A 22,181-nucleotide genomic window follows, 5' to 3' on the forward strand; every position below is an offset into this window, starting at 1 on the left:
AAAAAAAAAAAAAAAAAAAAAAAAAGAAGGGCTGGGCGCTTCACAAAGGCAAGGGCCTGGATCTATCTCCTCCCCAGCACCTCACCCTGGTGGAGGGGCATTTGTTCGTTGAGGAGGGGTCACCTGGGTGCCTCAACTGCAAAGCAAGATGGAGGACTAATGACTCTAGAAAAGTCACTGTGGGTCTGACCAGCACCCCTTCATTCAGAGCTTTCTATCCGAGGCATGTTAAGGGAGGTGGCTTGATGGTGGCTAAGCCAGGATGATAGACAGATGCCTGTGCTGTGCCCCAGCCCCTGCCATTCCTGGAGCAGATGCCACTAATCAGTTGGGCACTCCAAGCCTGGACATGCTCCTCTCAGTATCCTCTGGCACTGCCCAGTGGGTTTGCAGTCCTTGATGCAGAAAGAAAGATGCCAGATGGGCGAAGCCCCGTCAGGTTCTGCTGTCCCTCACTGCTAAGAGTGTACTGATTTGGGGACACCCTTTTGCTTCCCTGGGTGCCTGTGCTCTCTGAGGGCAATGATGCAGGGTCCGTGGCCCCTCCACTGGGTGTTGAGACTGAAAAGGTTTCACAGCCTGAGAGGGACTTTATGAAAGTGAGCGGTGATGACCTGCCTGCATGCCGCCATCTGTGTTGGAGGTGACGGGCAAGCTCCTTTGACGTCGCTAGCCAGGAAAGGGGGGACAGGAGCTCTAGGCTACTTCCTCTTAGAATTTGCAGCCAGGGGTGGGGCCCATCTCTTAGTTTGGTACATGACATGGAGTGTCAAATTCCCGAAGGGAGAAAGGAACCGTGCCTCTGAGATCTCATGACGACTCTGGGGTCAGAGGTGATCTCCCTTTTACATATGAGGAAACTGCGACTCAGAGAGGTTGAGTGTCTTGCCCACAGTCACACAGCCACTAAGTAGCTAAGCTAGGATGCGAGTGAGGCCACAGGCCCCCTGGTCACCTGTCTGCCCCTCGGGTGTGTTACTCTTTGGCTCCCTTACTCCTCTGTGAGCCAATAGGACGTTTCCACCCATCCTCTTGTTCCTGCACTACCTGGAGGTAGGAAGGAGGAGGAGATGTCCCTTTCAGCTCTACACGCTACCCCATCCCCTGCTGCTGCTGCTGCTGCTGCTGCTGGGAGTGCGTCAAGGGGTTGGGGCTGTTTCTGGCTTCCCTGGCATTTGATGTCAAGAGGAAAGCTGCCTCTGTCGGCCTGGGTGTTTTGAGGTTCTCTTGCAGTAACTGCTGGGCCTCCTGGGAGGCGGCCCATTGCTACCTGCTGAGCCTAGGCAAGTCTGGCATTGAGGAGAGGCCCAGATGTGAGCCCTGTGCAGGGTCAGCCACCCCAGCCCCAGACCCCCACTGTGGCTCTTGTAATCTCATGGCCCTTTTCAGCCACATCCCACGACTCCAGGGCTGTGTTTTTTGGGGAAGAGTGACTTTGGGCTGCATTCCAGGTGGCTCCTTGATGCTGAATGGTGGCCGGCAGGTGCTCCGGCTTCCCAGCATCCTGGCCCAAGCACAGCTGGGGGCCATGAGCCACAGGTGCTGCCAGGAGAATGCCTTCCTTAGCTTCCCCAAAATAACAGGATCAGAGGATCCGGCAGGCACAGTTTCTTTCCAGGCCTGGGTTCTGAGGGCTGGTGGGTGGTGCTCATTTGTTTAGCTGAATTAACTTCACAGTTAGATAACCGATCCCCACTACTGGATGACTTCCCACGTGGTTGCCTGTCTGTCTCCTCAGAGCCTTGGCACCATGTGCTGCTCAGCACCCCCTCGGCTTGGGCTCTGCAGCATAGTGGATGATCCAGTTTGGATGTTTTGTTTCCCAAGAGCCAGCCAGGCAATGACCTCCAATACCTGTTCTCTGCCTGGGATCCCAGAGGCCCCTCTTATAGGAAGAACACTGGCAGTAGTCCAAACGGGAGCTGCAGGAAGGCCCTAGAGCAGGAAAGTACCACCAGTGCAGGCTTGAGGCTGAGAGATGGTGAGGCTTGGGCAGAGGAGGACCAAAGTCTTTCAGTTGATGATTAAGGAGTGGAGAGCAGGCTGGGCATGGTGGCTCACACCTGTAATCCCAGCACTTTGGGAGGCCAGGGTGGGTGGATCACTTGAGGTTAGGAGTTCGAGACCAGTCTGGCCAACACGGTGAAACCCTGTGTCCGCTAAAAATGCAAAAATTCGCTGGGCGTGGTGGCACGTGCCTATAATCCCAGCTACTCGGGAGGCTGAGATAGGAGAATTGCTTGAACCTGGGAGGCGGAGGTGGCCATGAGCCGAGATCACGCCATTGCACTCTGTACTCCAGCCTGGGCAACAGAGTGAAATTCCGTCTCAAAAAAAAAAAAAAAACAGTTGGAAAACTGTTGGAGAAGCCAGAACCTGTTGGCAAAGTTTGCAAGGGTGCTACGGAGAGGGAGGTGCCCACTCCAGAGGTGAAGACAGGATGGGTGGGGTTCTCAGCTCCACTGGACACCAAACAGAAGCTGTAATGGCAAGGCTAGTGCCCATGTCGAGGGCTAGGCCTTTCTGGACCCTTCATAAACATTGGCAAACAAAGCTTGGGTTCTCGACTTGTCTGGGCCAAGTTCTAATTCCTTCCAGGAGCGTGGGCACGTTGCTTACCTCTGAGCTGTTTCTTCTCCAGGCAGTGGTGAAGCTGGAGCCTGCTGCATGGGAGGGTTCTGTGGAGTGAGATGAGATGTTCTACGTCATGCTCTTTTCACACCTTCTTGGCACCCAGAAAGAGCTCAGCAAATACTAGCTGCTACCAGCCACCCTGACTGTGGCTATCAGCCAGCATTGTTCTTCCCAGGCCCCGCCCTATCCTCCACCTGGCATAGTGTTTCTCATAGCATAGGAAACTTTCTGGGCCACATTGGCCGTGGGAGGCTTTCCTGGGGACCAGAGAGTCTGCAGGGAGGGCAAGTCAAGAGCAGGTGAGAGGGAGGTAAGGACGAGCAGGACCCTTGACCTCATTCTCCACTGCAGTGTATATTGGTCTGCCTGGTGACCCTCATTGCTCCTGGTCCCACTGCTGAACCTCTGGAGTCTGCCACATCCCTGCATAGACAGGGCCACTGACAGGCAGTGGCAGCCAGTTCAGTGGCACTCAGCCAGGTCTCCAGGGGTGTGCGCTTTGCTCTGGGGGCAGGGTAGCAGGGGCTGAGGCCACTGGCTGCCTTCAGGACCACCCCACCAGCCAGCAGCTGACAGCTCCACCTTGGTCTTCACTCGGGCTGTCTTCCTTCTCCACTTTCTCAGCTGCTACATGGGCATCTTTGGCAACTTTTCCTTGTCCCACCAGTCAAGGCCCTGCTGATTTGTTGATGATCAAACTGCAGTTCTTGTACCTGGGGAAGGTTTCCAGCATCTCCATGGAGCCGTGGTCTCTGGTTGCTGGAGCATGTCATGGTCGGTTCAGGCTGCTGTAACAAAGTACTGTCTGCTGGGAGGCCCACACACAGGCCTTTACCTGTCACAGTTCTGGAGGCTGGAGATCCAGGGCCAGGGTGCCAGCAGGGTCAGGTTCTGGTGAGGGCAGTAAGAAGCACGGCTGCCATCCCACTGTATCCTCACATGGCCTTCCTGGGAGTGGACATGGAGAGAGAAAAGGACCTGTCTTTCTTCTTCTTGTGGGGACACTTACCTCATCCCGTGGGTTCGTCTATGCCTACTCACCTCGCAAAGGCCCCACCTCCAGATACCAGCCCGTTGGAGTTAGGGCCTCAGCATGAATTCTGAGGGGGACAGAAACTTTTAGTCTTAACAGTGTGCTTCTTCCAGGCTGGCCTTCCTGGGAAGGCCCTGGATAGGCTGTGGGTGGGGGGTAATGTTGCACTGGCGACAGCTACAGGAGGTGGCTGGCCTGAGGGGAGACCCCTTAGCAAGGAGGTGCCCCTCACGCCCACCAGCCTGACACGACCCCTTCCTCGGAAGACAGAAGGCACATAATGATGTGACCTCACAGGACCTCGGTTTCCTTGTGTGTAGAAATGAGGGTTATGGTGCCTGCCTCGTAGTGTCCTGGTGAGGAGTGAGTGGTGTGATTCACGGGAAGCTGTGACTGTCACATGCCCACCTGCAGAGGACATGGTGAAGAGTGACAGCCCCGTGTGAGACCCTGCAGGTCAGTTTCATTTAATCCTGAGAACATACCACCAGACAAGTCTTTCTCACCCCATCATGTTTAAGGAAACAGAGGCTCCAAGAAATGGAGGAGCGTAGCCAGCATCATCGTCACAGAGAAGGAGAAGGGTAGGCTCGTGACAGTGAAGATGCAGGCTGTCCTGGCCGCCCTTGCTTTCTGGGGACTCCTGTAGGGATGATGATTTTAGTTGTTCAAGGAGACAGGTGGTGTTTCTTCCAGCTGGTGTTTCCCACCTGGGATGTGGGGGGGCTCCCCAAGGGGAGTGTTGTCCTGCCAGCTGGGGCCTGCTGTCCCACCGCCCTGCCCCGCCCCACAGCACACACGGGGACCCACGCCCACACGGGGTTACTTGCACCAGGACACACACAGGCCTGACACGCACAGGGACATGCCCTTGCTTGGAAATACACACAAATAGAAACATGGAGATACACACAGTGAGACACATGGGCACACACCTACCCAGGCCACAGGTCTGGGCATGAGGACATGCTCAGGCGCTCACACTCACACGAGAATGAACACACCCGGAGACATGGAGATGCACAAAGGGACACACAAAGACACAGACACAGAACACATAGGATCTTCCCCTGTGCCCTTCTCACACACAGGCTCCCACGGTGCCAGCAAGCCAGCTCTCCAAAGTGTGGTGCTGTCCCTGTCCTGGGCCATTGAGGCCCTGGCGCGCTCTGTCCCACAGCTCTAGCTGGGAGTGTTTGCCCTAGGTGAGATGCTGAGCATTGGGGACAGTGGTTTCTAGCCACGTGGCCTTATGCCAGCTTTGGGATGCAGTCAGGATTGTGACCCCGGCCCACCCTTGCCGTGCGCCCTGGAGGACGACTCAGGTGGGCTATGTGGGAAGCCTGTGCTGATTTCAAGGCCGACTGTCCTGTATTCCAGGCCGGGGACCAAGCTGCTGAGTGCTTCCGAGAGGGACATCTGGGCAGGGAGTGACATACGCCACACCACGTGGGCCTGCCAGCTATGTGCTGGTGCTGTGTGGGCTGGGAGGGCAGGGGCCAGGTGACAGGGACTGCAGAGCAGGGCCTAAGATGCTGTGACATGCTGGGGTGCCTGTGGCTTTCGGGCTTCCCTCAGATGAGAATTGCACAGGTGGGTGGGGGTTTGGGGAGGCTGTGGCAGCATCAAAAGAGTAGCCCAGAACCAGCCAAGTCCACTATCCGAGCCTCCCAGGCCTTCAGCCCGCACCCCAGAGGGACCACATCCTCCCCACAGTCAGGCCTGTGTCCTCTCAATGTGGCATGCTGGCATGTGGGTGCTACAGGCGCCCAGTGTGACACTCACTGGCCTTGCTGAAGGCCGAGGGTGCCCCAGAGGTGGGTTGTGGGGAGCCACTGCTGGAGAGGGAGCTGCATTTCTGGCCCGCAGGCAGAGTGAGCTGGGTCTGTGGCTTCTGAGCTGAGCATGGGGTGCCCTCTGCTGGTGATGGCAAGAAGCTCAGTGCCTTTGTATGGAGAAGGCTGACATCCAGCCCCGCCACTGCCCCCAGAGGGAAGGCGCCTGAGACCCCTCCTCCTAGGCCAGGAGGCCGTTTGCTGTGTCCCTGCCAAGAGGACCTACTGCAGTCCTTCCCGAAGGACCTCAGTGTCCTGGGACCCCACTCAGACCTGCTCCCCGCTGCAGATGCAGCAGTTTGGGTTACCTGGCTTCAGCGCTCCAGCTCTACATGATGTTTCTCCAAGTGCACGTGCATTTTCTTGCTTCCCGTGAGTGTTGTCACCAGGCGGCCGTCTGCCCTCGGCAGGCGGGGTATGGGTGAGTGCCGATGAGTCATGGCCTTGGCATGCCGGCAGTGTTCCTACCCCTTCCACTTATGGGCACCAGCGGCCCGTGCGTAAGTCGTTGGTTCCCCCTCACAAGAGCCAGCTGGCTGTCGTGAGCCAAGCTGCTTATGATGGTGACATGAAGCCTCCACCCCGAGAGTGTCGGATACTTGGCCCAGGCTGTACTTGCCAGTGGGGAGCTCTGCTGCCTGCGGTCCCAGAATGGGGGAAGTTCAGAGAGACAGAGGCTCCCTGAGAAGAACCTCAGGCGGCAACTGACAGCAGGGCGAGGCCCCTGGTCTGACTCTAGGACCAGCCTGACTCCCTGAGAGTACAGGGCCTGCTCACTTCTCGAGGTGGGGACAGGTGCACCGCCTGTGGGGAGACACTGGGTTTTCACACCCTCTGTTGTATGTGCCTCCCCTGTGAGCCTTCCCTGAGACCAGGTGGGCTGGGTGCCCACTAAACACTTGGTCTCTCACCCATGAGGTTGTGGGCTCCTGAGGGTAGAGGCCTGTGAATGTTGCCCCTCGCTTTCTGCGCTGCCTGGAACAGAGGGTGTACCTCACTGACGCTCAGTTTTCTCCTTAAGGACCTGCCTAAGCCTGTTGTAGGGACTGGATCAAATAATTCAGGCCATGTGCTCGTGCACTGGTCCCAACATGGGGAAGGCTTGCTGCGACGGCCTCTCTTCCTATCCCTGTACCCTCAGCACAGTGCCCAACCCTGTGAGGTCCCAGGCATGGGTGACTTACCTAGACATGCCCATTCAGCAGCCCCTTGAGCAAAAAGGACCTACTCTTGCCTTTCAGATGCAGACCAAGAAGCAGAAAGGCACGTGGCTTTTTAGCCTATGCTCCCTGCCCTGTGCTGCCCACCTGCACTCTGCTTTAACCCTTCTCAGGCCGCAAGTATCCAGGCAGGTGTCAGAGGTGCAGCCCCTGCACACCGGGGACCCTATCCATCCTGCTAGTTGGGAGGACTAGGAGTTCCAGATGTGAGACCCCCAGTTCCTGCTGCCCTCAGAACCAGGCCCGACCCTTGCCGTGACCTCGAGGGCTGCCACTTTTCAGAGTGCACTGGGCCCATCTCCACCCATAGACCATACTGCCCCATCTTTACCTCGAGCACCAATCTCTTCCCACCACAGGGGCCTGTGCCTGAGATGGTCCCTCTACAGAAATACCTGTTCCTGGCAGAGCTGGCGTGTTGCCCATTCTGGCTCGCTGCTGCCACCCTAGAGAGGCACTGGCTTCCCTGTTTAAAGCAGGCCCTCCCGTCACCCATCTTCACAGCAGACTGTTCCCTTGGCTCTGTGCCCCTCCAGACCCACAGCCGTTACCTCCCCATCTCCCCCACCCTCTTCCAAAGGTGGAACACACAGGAGGGGTTGGGAAATTTGCTGAACAAAGAAGTTACACATAAGCCCTGATCTGTTAGCAGGACTGTGAGGTGAACAAAACGTTCTGGAAAGTGGGTGTGACGGTCAGATGTGGAGGGAGGGAAACCTTCCCAGGGAGAGAAAGTCTCTGGGTCAGCCTGCTCCTGCTGGGCTGGGAGGGCCGAACACACCCCACCCATCACCCCAGGCTGCCCTGACCCCGCCTTCCCTGTGCTCGCAGCACCGGCAGCTGCTGAAGGACAGCTTCATGGTGGAGCTGGTGGAGGGGGCCCGCAAGCTGCGCCACGTCTTCCTCTTCACCGACCTGCTTCTCTGCACCAAGCTCAAGAAGCAGAGCGGAGGGTGAGTGACGATGTGGCCCCCATCCCGGCGGTGACCTCCCCCTGACGCTCCAGGACATGGAGGGCCCTGTCTTTACATTCCGGCTCCACTTGAGCACAATGCCAGGCTCAAGGTTAAAGATTGCTACTAGCAATCTGGAGACGTCGTCAGGCATCATGGTGACCAGCTTTGACTCCCGTAGTGAGGGGTAAACCTGACCATGGCTTCCGGCACCATTGCAGAAAGGCCACCTCAGGACCCATCCAGGAAGCGTGAGGTCAGGGGCTGCAGGCAGTGCTGGGTGGTGACTGCCTGTATCTCCCCGTGCCTGGTGGTGGCTTCTAAGTTATTCTCGGCACAGGCCTGCACACATTTCCCTCCTCCCTCCAGGGATTGGGTTCACCCAGGTTGCACCAGGTTGGAACGAAGCAAAGAGGGCCATGTTGGGAAGGACCAGCACGGGGCTCTTCCCTGCATCCTGCCGTTTCCCTGCTGAGTAGGTTTAATCAGTCAACTCAGAGGACAGCCTTAGTTCTCCCATCTGTCAGGCGAGGGGATGACCAGCTAGATCTGTAGTCCCTCAAACTCTATGGCCCTGGGGGTGGATTTCAGTCCTGTCCTGTCATCGTGAAGCCTTGATATGCTCCCACATGAGCCTTCAACCATAGGGCCAGCTCAGGATAAGGTGGATCTAGACTCCTGAGATGCCTGGGGCCTGTGGTCACATGTTCAGAGTGTCTGTTTCCAGGAATCACAGTTGCCAGGAATCCCAGCGCCTGCCAGTGGCCTCATCCCAGTCTGTTCCATGGAACATGTGCTGGGTTTTAGGTCAGGTAAACCATGTATGGCCAGGAACATGGGCTCTTGGCCTCTTCACAGCAGTGACATCAACCACGGAAGGCAGCCAGTGCATGTGAACGTTCTTCTCTCCCCATCCCCAGCAAAACCCAGCAGTATGACTGCAAATGGTACATTCCGCTCACGGATCTCAGCTTCCAGATGGTGGACGAATCGGAGGCAGTGCCCAACATCCCCCTGGTGCCGGACGAGGAGCTGGACGCTTTGAAGATCAAGATCTCCCAGATCAAGAGTGACATCCAGAGAGAGAAGGTGCATGCCAGGGGAGCAAGGGCCGGGTTCGGCGTGGTCTGAGTGGGCAGCAGCCCCCGCACCTGGCCAGTGGGTGCTTTCTGCATCAGGCCTCTGGGCCCCAGATCTGGTCTCTGGGACCCCTGTAAGCTCTCAGCTCTGGGAGAGCTGGCATCTGGGCACAGGTAGGTGCCCAGTTGTTCTGAGAACCCCCAGCTCAGTGGGGAGCATCATACCAGCGGCTGCCAATCCAGCCCTCCAGAAAAACGAAGGGAACTAGTCATGGTCTCTACAATGTGCCTTTCACGGGATACTTCCTGCACCTGGTGGACTGCCTCATACTTAGTTGTCCGACCTGTGACTGGGGGTCCCTCTCAAGAGAAACTTGTTTATACTGGGTCCAGTTTACGTCTGCCTGACCATTGCTGTGGCACTGGGAGCCTGATTTTGTGTTTTCACTGGCATCCCCAGGGAAAACTTAACCTAAGCAAACACCTCCTAGTTTTTCAGAACCACACCACCACAATACGAAACAAGTGCAGAGATTTTACCTGTAGGTTTTGGACAAGGAGGTGCCATGAGTAGGGAGGGCAGTCTTCTGTCCCTGGGTCACACAAGGCAGAAGTGAAGAGTCAGAGAGAGAGAGGGCGCATGACAGCTAGCAGTATTTATAATGGAACAGGGTGTGATCCCTTGTAAGTTCACAGGCAAATGCCTGGATGGTCCTTTTAAGGAAGCAGCAGGAACGCGGGAGCTCAGTCAGCTGGGCGGGAGAGAGGCTTCTGGGTTCTCACCTCTGGCCACGGGCTTGAGCTGTTCGAGTGTGTGGTCTCCTGATACCCAGGCTGCGCCCTTTGCTGTGTGGTTCCATTACACGGGTGACGTACCGAGTCACCAGAGAAAAAGTCACAGCCAGACAGTGGAGGGCTTGGAGTAGTCCAGCATGCGGGGCTGGGGGAGATGCTGGCTGTCCCCCATGCAAGCTACCCTGATGTGGGCCAGGCCCAGGTGAGAGTGCCACCCCTCCAGGTATTCAGGACTACTGGCGCTTGGTTTTTTCCAGAGATGTTTGAAGACTGTAAAAATGGCAAGGACGAGCCCCTCAATCAAAGGTTAGCCAGGCCAGAGGAGGCGGGTGGCAAGAAGGTTAGGCCTGGGTCCAGGGATGCCCAGGTAGGGTGGATGCAGCAGGACAGGAGTTCCTCAGCCCTTGCCCAGCTGCCCAGCCTGCTGTACCCAAACCCAGGATACTTAGGAACACAGGGAGCTTCGAGACTGGGGTGAACATTCTATTGTTCATCCTTGTGGGACTGTGACCTCCAAGGTAGGGTGTCTCCACACATAGTGGGAGCCAGTGCTCAGAGCACCTGAGACCTATTGACTGTTACTGTTGTATTCTCCATGTTCAGCTCTTTGGGGGATGGGATAGGATGGAGCCCTACCAGGTGACAGGCAGCACAGTTTTCTCCTCCCCAGGGATAGTGGCTTCTAGAGTGAAACACGCAGCTCAGCGTAGGAAGGGCCTTCCCATCCAGGTTCTGTTGACAGTCGTCTGGCCTTCTGCTGGGACCTCCACAAACATGCCCAGGGGGCCCGATACTGCAACCTAGTTGGATTAGGAAGGGGGTGAGGGACCCTCTAGGTCACAACGGCCTCCTGGACATTGTCTGAATTTGGGAAAATGAAAGGCAGGGATGTTTGTAAAAGTCTCTTCTCTCCGCCGTTACGAGAGGAAAGACTTAATTCCTACAAAAAAGGTTTACTGAGCATGTCCTGCAGCTTGTGCCGTGCCTTGACCCTGTAAAAAGGCTGTTTCTGTCCTCCAAAGGCCACCAGCAACTGCAGTCTGGGGCCCTGGGCTGTGCTGAGTGGAGAGATGGGATTCTCGCCCTCTGCAGGCTGAATGCAGCTGGTGGGTGGGGATGGATGGAGTGGGAGTGGGTTGTGTGGGGTGCTGGAATGGGAAGGTGAGGCTGTGGCATCTCCCCGCAGAGGGCGAACAAGGGCAGCAAGGCCACGGAGAGGCTGAAGAAGAAGCTGTCGGAGCAGGAGTCGCTGCTGCTGCTCATGTCGCCCAGCATGGCCTTCAGGGTGCACAGCCGCAATGGCAAGGTGAGTGCCTGCTGTGCTGGCCCCTCCTGCTCTCCCAGCCTGGGGTGGGCTCCTGACTGCCTCATGGCAGCGCGTTTTCACTTGGACGCACCCCAGACTGAGAGAGGCTTGTCCAGCATGGTGCATGCAAGCACACTCATTCCTTGTCTGGGGCTTTGGGCCGTAGCCGCCAGGTTGAGTGGCAGCTGGCTCAGCTTCCACAACTGGGAGTGGGCAGGGTCTCTGGGGAGGGTATAGGGCAGGGGAGCCTAGCAGGTGCAGACCTGGCCCTTGGTACAGGGATGCTGTCCCGGGACCTTGAGGGCCAGAGACGCATCTTTTGTCCTGAGTCTGGCTCCTGCTGCTATCTGTAACCTGGGCCTCTCCCTCCTGTCAACACGTATCTGTCAACGTCCAGAATGACTTGTTTTCTAGCCTGGCCACGAGAGGCTGCTGGTGGGCTCTGCTGGTGGGGCTTGTGGGTTGAATGCAGGAGGTCAGGTCTGGATTAATCTTCACCTCTGCAGATCCCACCTGGTCACCTCCATGTCCCTAAGCTGTGCCCCTGTGCCAGCATCACACCCTGACCCATGTGGTTCAGGTGAGAGCTTGTGCCACAGGTGCTGTGGCAGCCAGCTGGCAGGAAGGGTAGAGAGTGCCGGAAGCGACATGCCAGGCCATGAGCACAGCTGGCCATGGGGCTCCAGCCAGCTGGAGGTATGAGTTGTGTGCTCTGAGGTGCCCCGGGCCTACCAGGCATTCGTGTAGCCAGGGCGGAGATAACTGGGTGTGTTCTTCTCGCCCACCCTAGAGTTACACGTTCCTGATCTCCTCTGACTATGAGCGTGCAGAGTGGAGGGAGAACATCCGGGAGCAGCAGAAGAAGTGTGAGTATCCTCTGTCCCGAGAAGGTCTGGGCTTCAAAGCATTAGGGCCAGGCTGGCAGCTCCTGTGGTTTTAAACCTTCTTTTTTATTTTGAGGGGTTTTATCCAAGTGAAGTGTTGCATTGGAGATAGCCGCCCTGATAGGCCCCCAGGCCTCTTGACTCCCCGCCTGCCTATCCTGCCCCCATCCCCTGGGCACTCTTCCCCACTGCCCTGTGATCCCCCTTCCCCAGGTCCTTTCCCGATTCCACACCCACCCCTACACACACCCCTGCCATCTGCCCCCAGCCTGCTGCCCGTACACCCCACCCCCGGCCTGCCCCCTAGGCCTTTCTGGGACCACCCCATTTTCTTGGCCTCCCCCATTTCCCCTCATCTGCTCCCCACCCCTGGGCCTTCCCTGCCCCAGCAGGTGCTGATGCTAAAGGGGCCTTTGGCTGGGCCCACTTGGGCAGCCACACTGCGCTGGCCCCACTGCCCTGTTCATATGGCCAGGGCTGCCGGCTCTCAGCACCGGGACACTCCCTCCTGTCTGGGGCAGCCCCTTCCTTCTCTGGGCACTTCCCTCTGTCAGGGTGCTCCTTCCTTCGGGTCCCGCCTGGCAGTGTCACTGGGGAAGGCAGCCCCGGTTCCCTCCTTGGAGGTTTGGGATTCACATGCCATCCTTACCAAGATGTTCCCACTGGGACTCTTGTGTGCCACTGTCCCTCTTGCAGGGGGAGCTGGGCTGAGCACTGTATCCAGGTGGCCTAGTCCTCCCACAGCTGTGGGCCATCTCCTGCAAAGCAGGGTGTTTCACAGGGATGCTGGGCTGGGGCTCTGCATGCCTCTGGCCTGGCCTGACCTCCCGCCCCCTCAGGCTCATCATTCTCACCTATGCAGAGCCACATCTCAGCCCCCAATGCCACCGTGGCCTGGAGGAACATGGATCTCCGGGCAGCCCTGCCAGTGCTTGTGTCCCAGGGTTTACTGTCATAACATGGAAGCCCCAGCCGCTTCCAGAGTGGCAGCTTCTGTAGCCTGTTCAGCATTATGCCCAGAAATAAGCCCCTTTTCCTCACCTGGTGGAGAAACAGGGCCTGTGTTAGCAGAGGAGGGGCAGAGCCAAGCTGCTGTCTGGGAGACCTCACAGGGAGATGCTCCCAGTCCAGCCGCTCATTCTCAGACCTGCCGCATGTCTGTGCATAGGTAGCGTGGGACATGTGTGTTTGTAAGTCTCATGCTAAGACTTCTGCAGGCCTGGGCTCTCCAAGGCCACACCTCGCTCTGCTGCCAGACCGGCACTGCACTTGGGAGCCGAGTGCCCTCTCCTGAGCCCCCAAGCCCTGGCACCAGTTCTTGCCATGCCCCTTCCCCAGGGTGTGGTGGGGGTCCAGCGGGAGGGGCCAGAGGGCCAAGGAGCAGACTGACCAGTTGGTGCACCTCTTTTCCAACCTCCCAGGTTTCAAAAGCTTCTCCCTGACATCTGTGGAGCTGCAGATGCTGACCAACTCATGTGTGAAACTCCAGACCGTCCACAGCATTCCGCTGACCATCAACAAGGAAGGTGGGCCCGCCCTCCTGTGTACAGGGCACCTGTAGGGAGGGCGGGCAGCTAGCCCGAAGGCTGATCCCCCCTTCCTGTTGGCACTTTTGTTGGGACTAGTGGACTTTGGTGCAGAAGGAAGAGCTGTGCTTATTAGGGCCTCTTGTCTCCTCCCAGGAGTGGACGAGGTGGGTTAAGAGCGGTTTCTCCCTGAGTGGCTGCTGCTGGATGGTTGAGGAGATGCACAACTTCTATTCCTAGTCACGAGGCTGCAGCAGATGCTCCTCAGATGCTCTGTGCCTTGGATCTGGCCCCACTCCCATCCTCCCAGCCCTCCTCTCCTCCAGCTACCTGCCAGCAGGCACTTTTGGTCAAGCTGAGTTTTGCATTCACTGTTGCACGTATGCTCAGTCACACACACAGCATACACTATGCACATGTGTCCACACACACCCCACTCACATCCCACGTCACCCCGACCCCCTCTGCTGTCCTTGGAACCTTATTACTCTTTGGGTCACTGGTTTGCCTGTGTTGTGAAACCAACTGGATCCTGAGGTCCCCAAGACAGAAATCATGATGGGTATGTTTTTGGCCCATGACACTGGCTTGCCTTGTGCTGGGCAGATGGCAGCCACGCGGTGTCCACCGGATGGTTGATTCTGAAGAGTTAGCTTGTCACCTGCCTCCCTTTCCCGGGACAACAGAAGCTCACCTCTTTGGTCTCTTGCACAGATGATGAGTCTCCGGGGCTCTATGGGTTTCTGAATGTCATCGTCCACTCAGCCACTGGATTTAAGCAGAGTTCAAGTAAGTACTGGTATGGGGAGGAAGGTTGCAGTGGCCGAGCCAGGGCCTCCACCCAGGAAGGACTCATCGGGCAGGGTGTGGGGAAACAGGGAGATTGTTCAGATGACCACGGGACACCTTTGACCCCTGGCTGCTGTGGAGTGTTTGTGCTTGTTGATGCATTCTGGGTGTGGAATTGTTTTTCCCGTAGTGGCCTCTGCCCTGTCCCTAGCCTGTCTCAGATCCTGGGAGCTGGTGAGCTGTCCCCTGCAGGTGGTTCGTGTAATCGCAGGGGTTTGGGAGGAGTTTGACAGACATCCCCTGGGGTGCCTAGGAGTCTTGGGTCCAAGCCAGGAGGGCTGTCAGCGGTGCAGCTTCACCCCACAGCAGAGCAAATTTGGCTGCTCCGTCGAGCTGGATGGATAATACACTTTTTTTCTTTCTCCTCTAAGTGGGGGTCTCCCCCAGCTACTGGAGCTGTCAGAGCAGTAAAGGCTGGTAACACGTCAGTTGCACTGTATAAGTTTCTAGAGGCCAGGCGCGGTGGCTCATGCCTGTAATCCCAGCAATTTGGGAGGCTGAGGCAGGTGGATCGCTTGAGCTCAGGAGTTGGAGACCAGCCTGACCAACATGATGAAACTCTGTGTCTACTAAAAATACAAAGATGCCAGGCGTGGTGGCTCACACCTGTAATCCCAGCACTTTGGGAGGCTGAGGCAGGTGGATCACTTGAGCTCCGGAGTTCGAGACCAGCCTGACCAACATGTTGAAACCCCGTGTCTACTAAAAATACAAAGATTAGCCAGGCAAGGTGGTGGGTGCCTGTAATCCTAACTATTTGGGAGGCTGAGGCAAGAGAATCGCTTGAACCTGGGAGGCAGAGGTTGCAGTGAGCTGCACTTGTGCCACTGCATTCCAGCCTGGGCTTCAGAGGGAGACTCCGCCTCAAAAACAAAAAAAAAGTTCCCAGAAACAGCAAAATGTGGAGGAAGAAAGCTTACCAGGGATTGTTGGGGGATGGGGTTAGGAGAGGACTAACTGCAGATGAACCTAAGGGGACTTTTTAGGTCAGAGCAATGTCGTGAAAAGATTGTGGTGCTGTTTGCACTCGCGTTTAAATTTCCTAAAAATCCTTAAACCCTACACTTGGAATGGATGAATTATATGACATGCAGATTGCACCTTCATAATACTGTAACACACACAATCTTTCCCCCGGGCCTGTCTCTGGCTGCCTCATAAATGCTGGTGTTTTCTTCATCAGCCTCCCTCCATCCCTGCATCTCCTCCCGGGTCCTGTCTGTGAGCAGTACAGTGTGACACCCTACGCTGCCCCGTGGTCCCAGACTTGTCTGTCCTTGCCTCCCTATTACTTTTCTTTCTATCTCTTCCTTGCCCCATGCACTCAACCTTGCATCCCCAAACCAAACCTATTATTCATGGCCCCCAAACTTGTTCTTCCTCTGTCCTGTCCCGTTGAGGGGCACCACCATCCATCCCCGTGGCCAAGCCGGAAACTGTGGTCCGCTCTCCCTCCGTTAAATGCCATTCTCCATCAGTGAGGCTTCTTGATCGTCTCTGGCTGCCTGGCCAGGCCCTGGCTGTGGCCTCCTCCCTGGTCGTCGTAGCTCTGGACATCCCTGCAGAAAGGGTCCCCACCACCAGGCCTCTCCATCCCCCGTCTCAGGTAGTTTTTCCAAAACATAAACCCCACCCTGCCACTTAGCACCTACAGCCCAGCCCCGCTCTTCTGCAGTCCTTGCCTCCTTCCCTTCCCCCTGCACCCCACGACTTCCCCAGCACTGAGCTGCTTCCTGTGCCCCACAGTGGCCTGGAGTCCCCTTTGCCTTGACTCTTTGCCCGATAATACTTACAGCGGGGTCTGCTCTGTAGGATGCAGGAGCTTCCCACATCCCCCAGGACGGCTGGCCTCTGCTGTGGCATCACTGTGTAACGATGGCGTGTACACCTCTCTGTTCCCACTAGTGCAGGGGCCTTCTCATCACAGGGGCCTTAGCTGGGGTTTGTGGACTGAGTGAATGAATGTTGTGGGAAGTCCCGTTTCCCAGCTGCCCCCAGGGAAATTCCACAGAGCAGGCAGGGGCATCGCATGAGGTGCTGGTGTTCATGCCAGACCCCCGTTAGGTGTTGAATTTTTAAAAAGAAAAGTTAAAAACTTTTGTATTTTTTTTCTGATTCTGCAAATAACACCTGCTCTTACAGACCATGTGGGTGATGTGGAGAGGAGTTGTGACCTTCTCCATATTCCCTTCTCCCCACAGATCTGTACTGCACCCTGGAGGTGGATTCCTTTGGGTATTTTGTGAATAAAGCAAAGACGCGCGTCTACAGGGACACAGCTGAGCCAAACTGGAACGAGGTGAGGAGCTGATGCCACAAGGGCCCAGCCTGCCAGCCAGGGCACAGGATGTTTCCCACTGGAGAGAATCTGAACCTTCAGGGGCTCCCTGAGGGCTTCCCCCGAAGGCAGTGCTGCTGAATTCCAGGAATCTCCTGGGGGGCCAGGAGGTGACGTGTCCAAGAGATTTTATCTCTGTTCCTGAAAACCTTACCCACCCCGCCATCACAAAGAAGCCGCCTATTTTGCTGGAGAAGTGTTTGGAAAGAGACTTAAAAGGGCTTTTTGTCTGCGTTTGTTAGCGTTTGTTTATTTGGTAGGTTTCCATAGTGTTTTTCCACAGAAGTTGGAATGAGCTCCCGTGACTCTCTTGGCTTCCGGAAGCCTGGGGCTCTGCTATGGGGCTGGGGCAGGGACTATAGGGTCCTGCTTGCTTGTCTCGGGGTGTTGGGCTTGTACTGTGTGTCACAGTGCCTTCCTCCACCTTGGAGAGCTGCTGTGTGAGTCACATAGCCATTTGGCCCTGCCCCTTCGGGAGTGGAGGAATGATTGCAGAGAGGCCCGTATTGACTAAGTCCCAGATCCACGAGGGGTGCCGTTTCCCAGCTTCTGCAGCAGTTGTGACCTGGAAGGTCTCATTCTTGATGATGCAGGTGAGGCAGCTGGGCCTGCAGAGAGCTGCTTCCCACCCCCGCTCCTGCGAAGGAGGAAGCCAGGAGCCCCCAGGCTGCTTGGTCTACATGGGTCACAAGGCTGGTGGAGCGAGCAGTGGGGCTGGAACCCAGGTCTCCTTTCTCAGCATCCACTACTCTTTGATCATTTTAGACATGTTGCTTGAATAGTACAAGGGCACAAGGAGCTCAGGAAACTACCTGGACATCCCTGCAGAAAGGGCTGAGTGGCAGCCGTGATGACAGGGGGTATAAGAGCCACATGGGGTCCATCGAAGAAGCCTTTGCAGAGACCAAGAGTGCCACGACCCAGCAGAGACAACAAGAGAGGGTGCCAGGCAGCAGTGTGCAAAAGGTCCAGGTGCCAGGCATCTACGGAAGCTCCAGGGAGGCATGAAGTCATGAGGGTTAGATTGTAGCAGGTCACCTCCACCACCCTCACTGTCCATGAAGATCTGGGCTTGGGGACACTCACATGTTCCTGGCGCGCACACACACCCACCCACCCACTCCTCCATTCAGGTTCAGAAATTCCTGCTGCTTTCTTCTTCCCTCACCTTCCTCCATTTCCCTAGCAAGAAGCCACACGTGCACACACGTTGGTGTGAAGTGCAGATTCACCAATGGCACCATCAGGGTGGCGGAGGAGAGGGTTCACACCACACCCACGCAGACAGCTTGAAAGCTAGGGGAGCAGTTTTCCTCCAAGTCCCTGTCCCTCCTTTGTCAACCCCAAGGATCACTCTTTGTTTCCTTTTAGATAGAATTCATTTTTTAAAGAGTGGGTTTGGGTATGCAGCACAATGGAGCAGAAAGAACAAAGAGTTTCCATGTATGCCCTGCCCCCCACCTCAATTATGGACATTCCACCCTAGGGTGGGACATGAGTTACAGTTGATGAGCCTGCGTTAACCCATCATTATCACCCAGAGTTCATAGTTGACATTAGATAGGGTTCATTCGTGGTGTTACATGTTATGGGTTTTGACAAATGTAGAATGACGTGTATCCACCATGATAATATCTTACGGAACAATCTCACCACCAAAAAAGTGAACCTGTGTTGACAGATCATTATCATTCAGAGTCCATAGAAATAACTTCTTCTTGTGGGTTTTTTTTGGTTGTTTTTTTTGTTTTTGTTGTTTTTGTTTTTTGAGGAAGAATCTCACACTGTTGGCCAGGCTGGAATGCAGTGGCATGATCTTGGCTCACTGCAGCCTCTGCCTCCTTGATTCAAGCAATTCTTGTGCCTCAGCCTCTCAGGTAGCTGGGATTACAGGCATGCACCACCATGCCCGACTAATTTTTGTATTTTTAGTAGAGATTTCATAGAAATTTTATATTTTTAGTAGACATGTTGGCTAGGTTAGTCTCGTACTCCTGGTCTCCAGTGATCTGCCCACCTCGGCCTCACAAAGTGCTGGGATTACAGGTGTGAGCCCTCACGCCCAGCCCATAGAAATATCTTTTAACAAGCACCCTGGAGATTGTGAGGCACCCTTTGAGATGCTGGTGTAAGGAGTTTGGATTAGGTTTGAGTGACAGTCGGAGCTTCTGGAAGCATCCAGGCTGGGCCACAGTCTCATGCCAGGGTTGCTTACGGGGAACATTTCCATGCGTCCCAGGACTAAGGGAGGGTCTCAGGCATCGGTCCCTCTGGGCCAGCAAGGGTGACAGGGACAGCCTGGGTTCAGAGGACCCTTCAGCTATAACGTTGACCTGTCTGTTCACACTGGACTTCCCTTCTCCCTCGGGCCTGCAGGAATTTGAGATAGAGCTGGAGGGCTCCCAGACCCTGAGGATACTGTGCTACGAAAAGTGTTACAACAAGACGAAGATTCCCAAGGAGGACGGCGAGAGCACAGACCGACTCATGGGGAAGGGCCAGGTCCAAGTAAGGCGGCCGTCTCTACCGTCCCCTGCCTGATGCATGGTGTCCTTTTTCATGCAGCCCTTGGGGACACTGAGATGGCCTTGCACCAAGGGTGGGGTGGGGTGGGCAGCTGTGACTCTGAAACATCCGTTGTGGGAGACCTGTGTTGGTGCCTGCATGTATCTTGATGGGTCTTGATGTTCCGCCCTCTGTCTGCCTGTCTGTTGTGTCGGCTCATTTCCAAAGGAATTTCCATTCAACTTGGTTTTGCAGCTGGGGCCTCAGTTCCTGCCCAGCCATAGGAAAACCCAAAGGCAGAACGGTTAGGTGGTGCCCTGGGCCGAAATTGGCCCATCCTGTGCCAGTCTTCTTAGGAAAGCACAGGGGTCCCAGAGGCTGCCTGCTTGGCATCCCCTATCTGTGGTCTAGACCCAGTTGCCAGGGTATAGAGCTGTATCTCTGAATAGGGTGCACACAGACAGGTCTCCTCCCAGGCTAGTCTGGAAGCTGCCACGTGGGACCAAGAATGTGTCCGTACAGGACCAGCACAGGGGCCGTGGTTCTTAAGGAGACTGCCTGGGCCCTCTGTCTTTCAGAAGCTTATCCAGCCCCTGGGAGCCTGCCACCTCCTGGAGGATCATAGCAGGCGCCCCATGCCCTGTCTCTCCTGTTCCCACCCTCACAGTTCCGCGGGGGTAGCTGGGAGGAAGCCCTGGTTGCGCTTTCCTTATAGTGCATTGTATCAGTGGGTTGTGGCTACAGCTCTCTCTTCCATCTTCACAAGAGGCCTCTAGAGGGAGTGGGTCTGGCATTCCACATGCCCCTGGAAGCACAGGGCTCCCCAGGAAGCCCCAGCTCCCTCCCTAAGCAGGAAGTAAAAATCCTCGTGCAGTTAAATACCAAGCGCCAGGAAGAATGAAGGGAGAGGATGGCCCTTCCCTGAGTAACTTGTCATCTTGCTGATGGGTTCCCCATTGTCATTCAGATCAGCAAATCTTTACCAAGTGCCGGCTTCACCCCGTTCTGGCCACCCTGGCCTGGCTGACCACGTCTTGGGAGGTGCAGCCACTGGCTGTTTTTCTACCTTGGAAGCTTATAAGGGAACTCAGTGGCTCAGGGCTTCCTGAGGTTCCCTGTACTTCAAGATCAGGTTTAATATCAAAAAGGCTCCTCTAGCACGTGCCTGTAATCCAGCTGCTCAGGAGGCTGAAGCAGGAGGATTGCTTGAGCCCAGGTATTCAAGACCAGCCAGGGCAACACAGTGAGACCCCTGTCTAAAACAAAATAAATTAACTAAAAATTGCTCTCAGCTGCCCTGTTCCTGTCCCACTGCACTATCTTGTTCACCCTCCCAGCCTTTGTGTGGATTCTCATGATGAGAGATTTTACCACACAGATGGGCCACACCGCTCTTGATGGAGTACTTGGTGCTGGTCTCCTTTGAGATCTGAAGTGTTTTAGCATTAGTCAAGTGATGGTCATAGTTTGGGTGATGGTCACGGCTCAGGCTCTTTTCTACATGTGCTTTCTTTGGTTGTTGTTGTTTGTTTTCTTGAGACAGTATCTAGCTCTGTCTCCCAGGCTGGCGTGCAATGGCAGGATCATAGCTCACTGCAACCTCAAACTCCTCAGCTCAAGCAATCCTGCCCTAGCCTCCCAAGTCGTTGGGATTACAGACATGCCCCGCCATGCCCAGCTAAGGGTTTTTTAATTTTTTTATTTTTTAAGACTGGAGTTTTGCTCTTCTTGCCCAGGCCGGAGTGCTGTGGTATGATCTTGGCTCTCTGCAACCTCCCAGGTTCAAGCGATTCTCCTGCCTCAGCCTCCCAAAGTGCTGGGATTACAGGCCCGAGGCACTGTGCCTGGCCACATGTGCTTTCTCATTTGGTCCTTGCAGCAGATCTTTGAGAGAGCTCATTTGACACTCAGGAGATGCTTCTCTAACCTGCTCAGAATCAGGGTCCCGGATATTCAGGGAGGTGGAGGGAGCAGACTGCAAAGCCGGTTGTGCTCCCATTGCTCCCCCTTCCCTCTCACTCTCCATGTTTTCCGTCTCCCCTACCCAGCCTAGGGCATTCCTCCCCCACAGTCCAGCCTGCATCTGGCACAGCCTCACCACTCAGCCCAGGGATACTCACAGCCTGGGTGCCCGGCTCCTTTTTTCAGCTCATCAGACCAGGTAGAGGTTCCAGTGCTGCCAACCATTGACTCAGCTCATCCAAATCTTCAACCACTGGAATCCTGGGAGTGGCTGAATTTGAACCAGGACCTCTGAGTACTGTTGCTAAGTAACTGGGGGTCTCAGTGAAAGAGAGAAAAGAGCTGATAGGCCTCTTCCTGTGTTATTGTGTCAGGCCCTCTTTTGAAACTCTTTTCTGTGATGCTACTGACGTACTTAATGCACATGACCTGTGCTCTTCTGTCAGTCCAGGGGTGCTGGCTGAGCACCCCACCCCATCCTGGGGAAGAGGAGAGCAGTAAGTGTCGAAGAAAAACCCAAGCTGGACAACCATTAAAGTGGTAAAAGCAGGTTTTATTTGTAGCTATTGTGATGGGGAAAAGACTAGAAATGGAAAGCTTAGAAATGGGCTCAATGCTGAATTCACATGGACAAGTGGGGACTTATAGCCAAGAAGAAGGGTAGGGGTTGATGGATGGAAAATGATTAAGTAACATCAGGGGGAAGAGGGTTCTGGTGAAACCGACCCGACAGGATTCTTGCTGAAGACAGGCCAGAGTGGTCGATCTCCCCTGGGGGATGGCATGGGATGAGGAATCTGATCAGATAGCAAGGGCAAGGGGTTCTGGCTTAACTGACTTAGCAGGATTCTTGCAAAAATTGGACTCTTGAGAACATGCCCAAGGATGGGATCTAGCTGGAATAAAGAGCTGAGGGACCAGATGAGTTCCATCAAGGAGAGTCTTTGTCACTCCCCCACCACACTCAGTGTGACCTGGGCCAGTTACTGTCCCACTCACTCAAATGTGTTCCTCCCTCCCTCCTACCTTCCTTCTCTTGCCCAGGCTGAAGTGCAGTGGCACCATCTCAGCTCGCTGCAACCTCCACCTCCTGGGTTCAAGCAATTCTCCTGCCACAGCCTCCTGAGTAGCTGTAATTATAGGCATGTGCCACCATGCCTGGCTAATTTTTTTGTATTTTTAGTAGAGGCGGGGTTTCGCCATGTTGGCCAGGCTGGTCTCAAACTCCTGACCTCTGGCGATCCACCTGCCTCGGCCTCCCA

The 22,181-nt window shown here is 55.6% G+C and overlaps 1 protein-coding gene across 1 annotated transcript in view; it reads left to right on the top strand.

The window, feature by feature from the left end:
• The window catches only part of BCR (BCR activator of RhoGEF and GTPase), a 129,699-nt gene that overhangs the window by 97,404 nt on the left and 10,114 nt on the right, over nt 1–22,181 (top strand). Inside the window, exons 9-16 of the mRNA XM_026448220.1 lie at nt 7,554–7,675; nt 8,596–8,764; nt 10,736–10,855; nt 11,646–11,721; nt 13,161–13,265; nt 13,980–14,054; nt 16,316–16,413; nt 18,829–18,960. Coding sequence (XP_026304005.1) covers nt 7,554–7,675; nt 8,596–8,764; nt 10,736–10,855; nt 11,646–11,721; nt 13,161–13,265; nt 13,980–14,054; nt 16,316–16,413; nt 18,829–18,960 — 897 coding nt within the window. The remainder of the gene's footprint in view (nt 1–7,553; nt 7,676–8,595; nt 8,765–10,735; nt 10,856–11,645; nt 11,722–13,160; nt 13,266–13,979; nt 14,055–16,315; nt 16,414–18,828; nt 18,961–22,181) is intronic.

The sequence above is a fragment of the Piliocolobus tephrosceles genome, chromosome 19 (genome assembly GCF_002776525.5).
Source record: "Piliocolobus tephrosceles isolate RC106 chromosome 19, ASM277652v3, whole genome shotgun sequence".
Lineage (NCBI taxonomy): Eukaryota > Metazoa > Chordata > Mammalia > Primates > Cercopithecidae > Piliocolobus > Piliocolobus tephrosceles.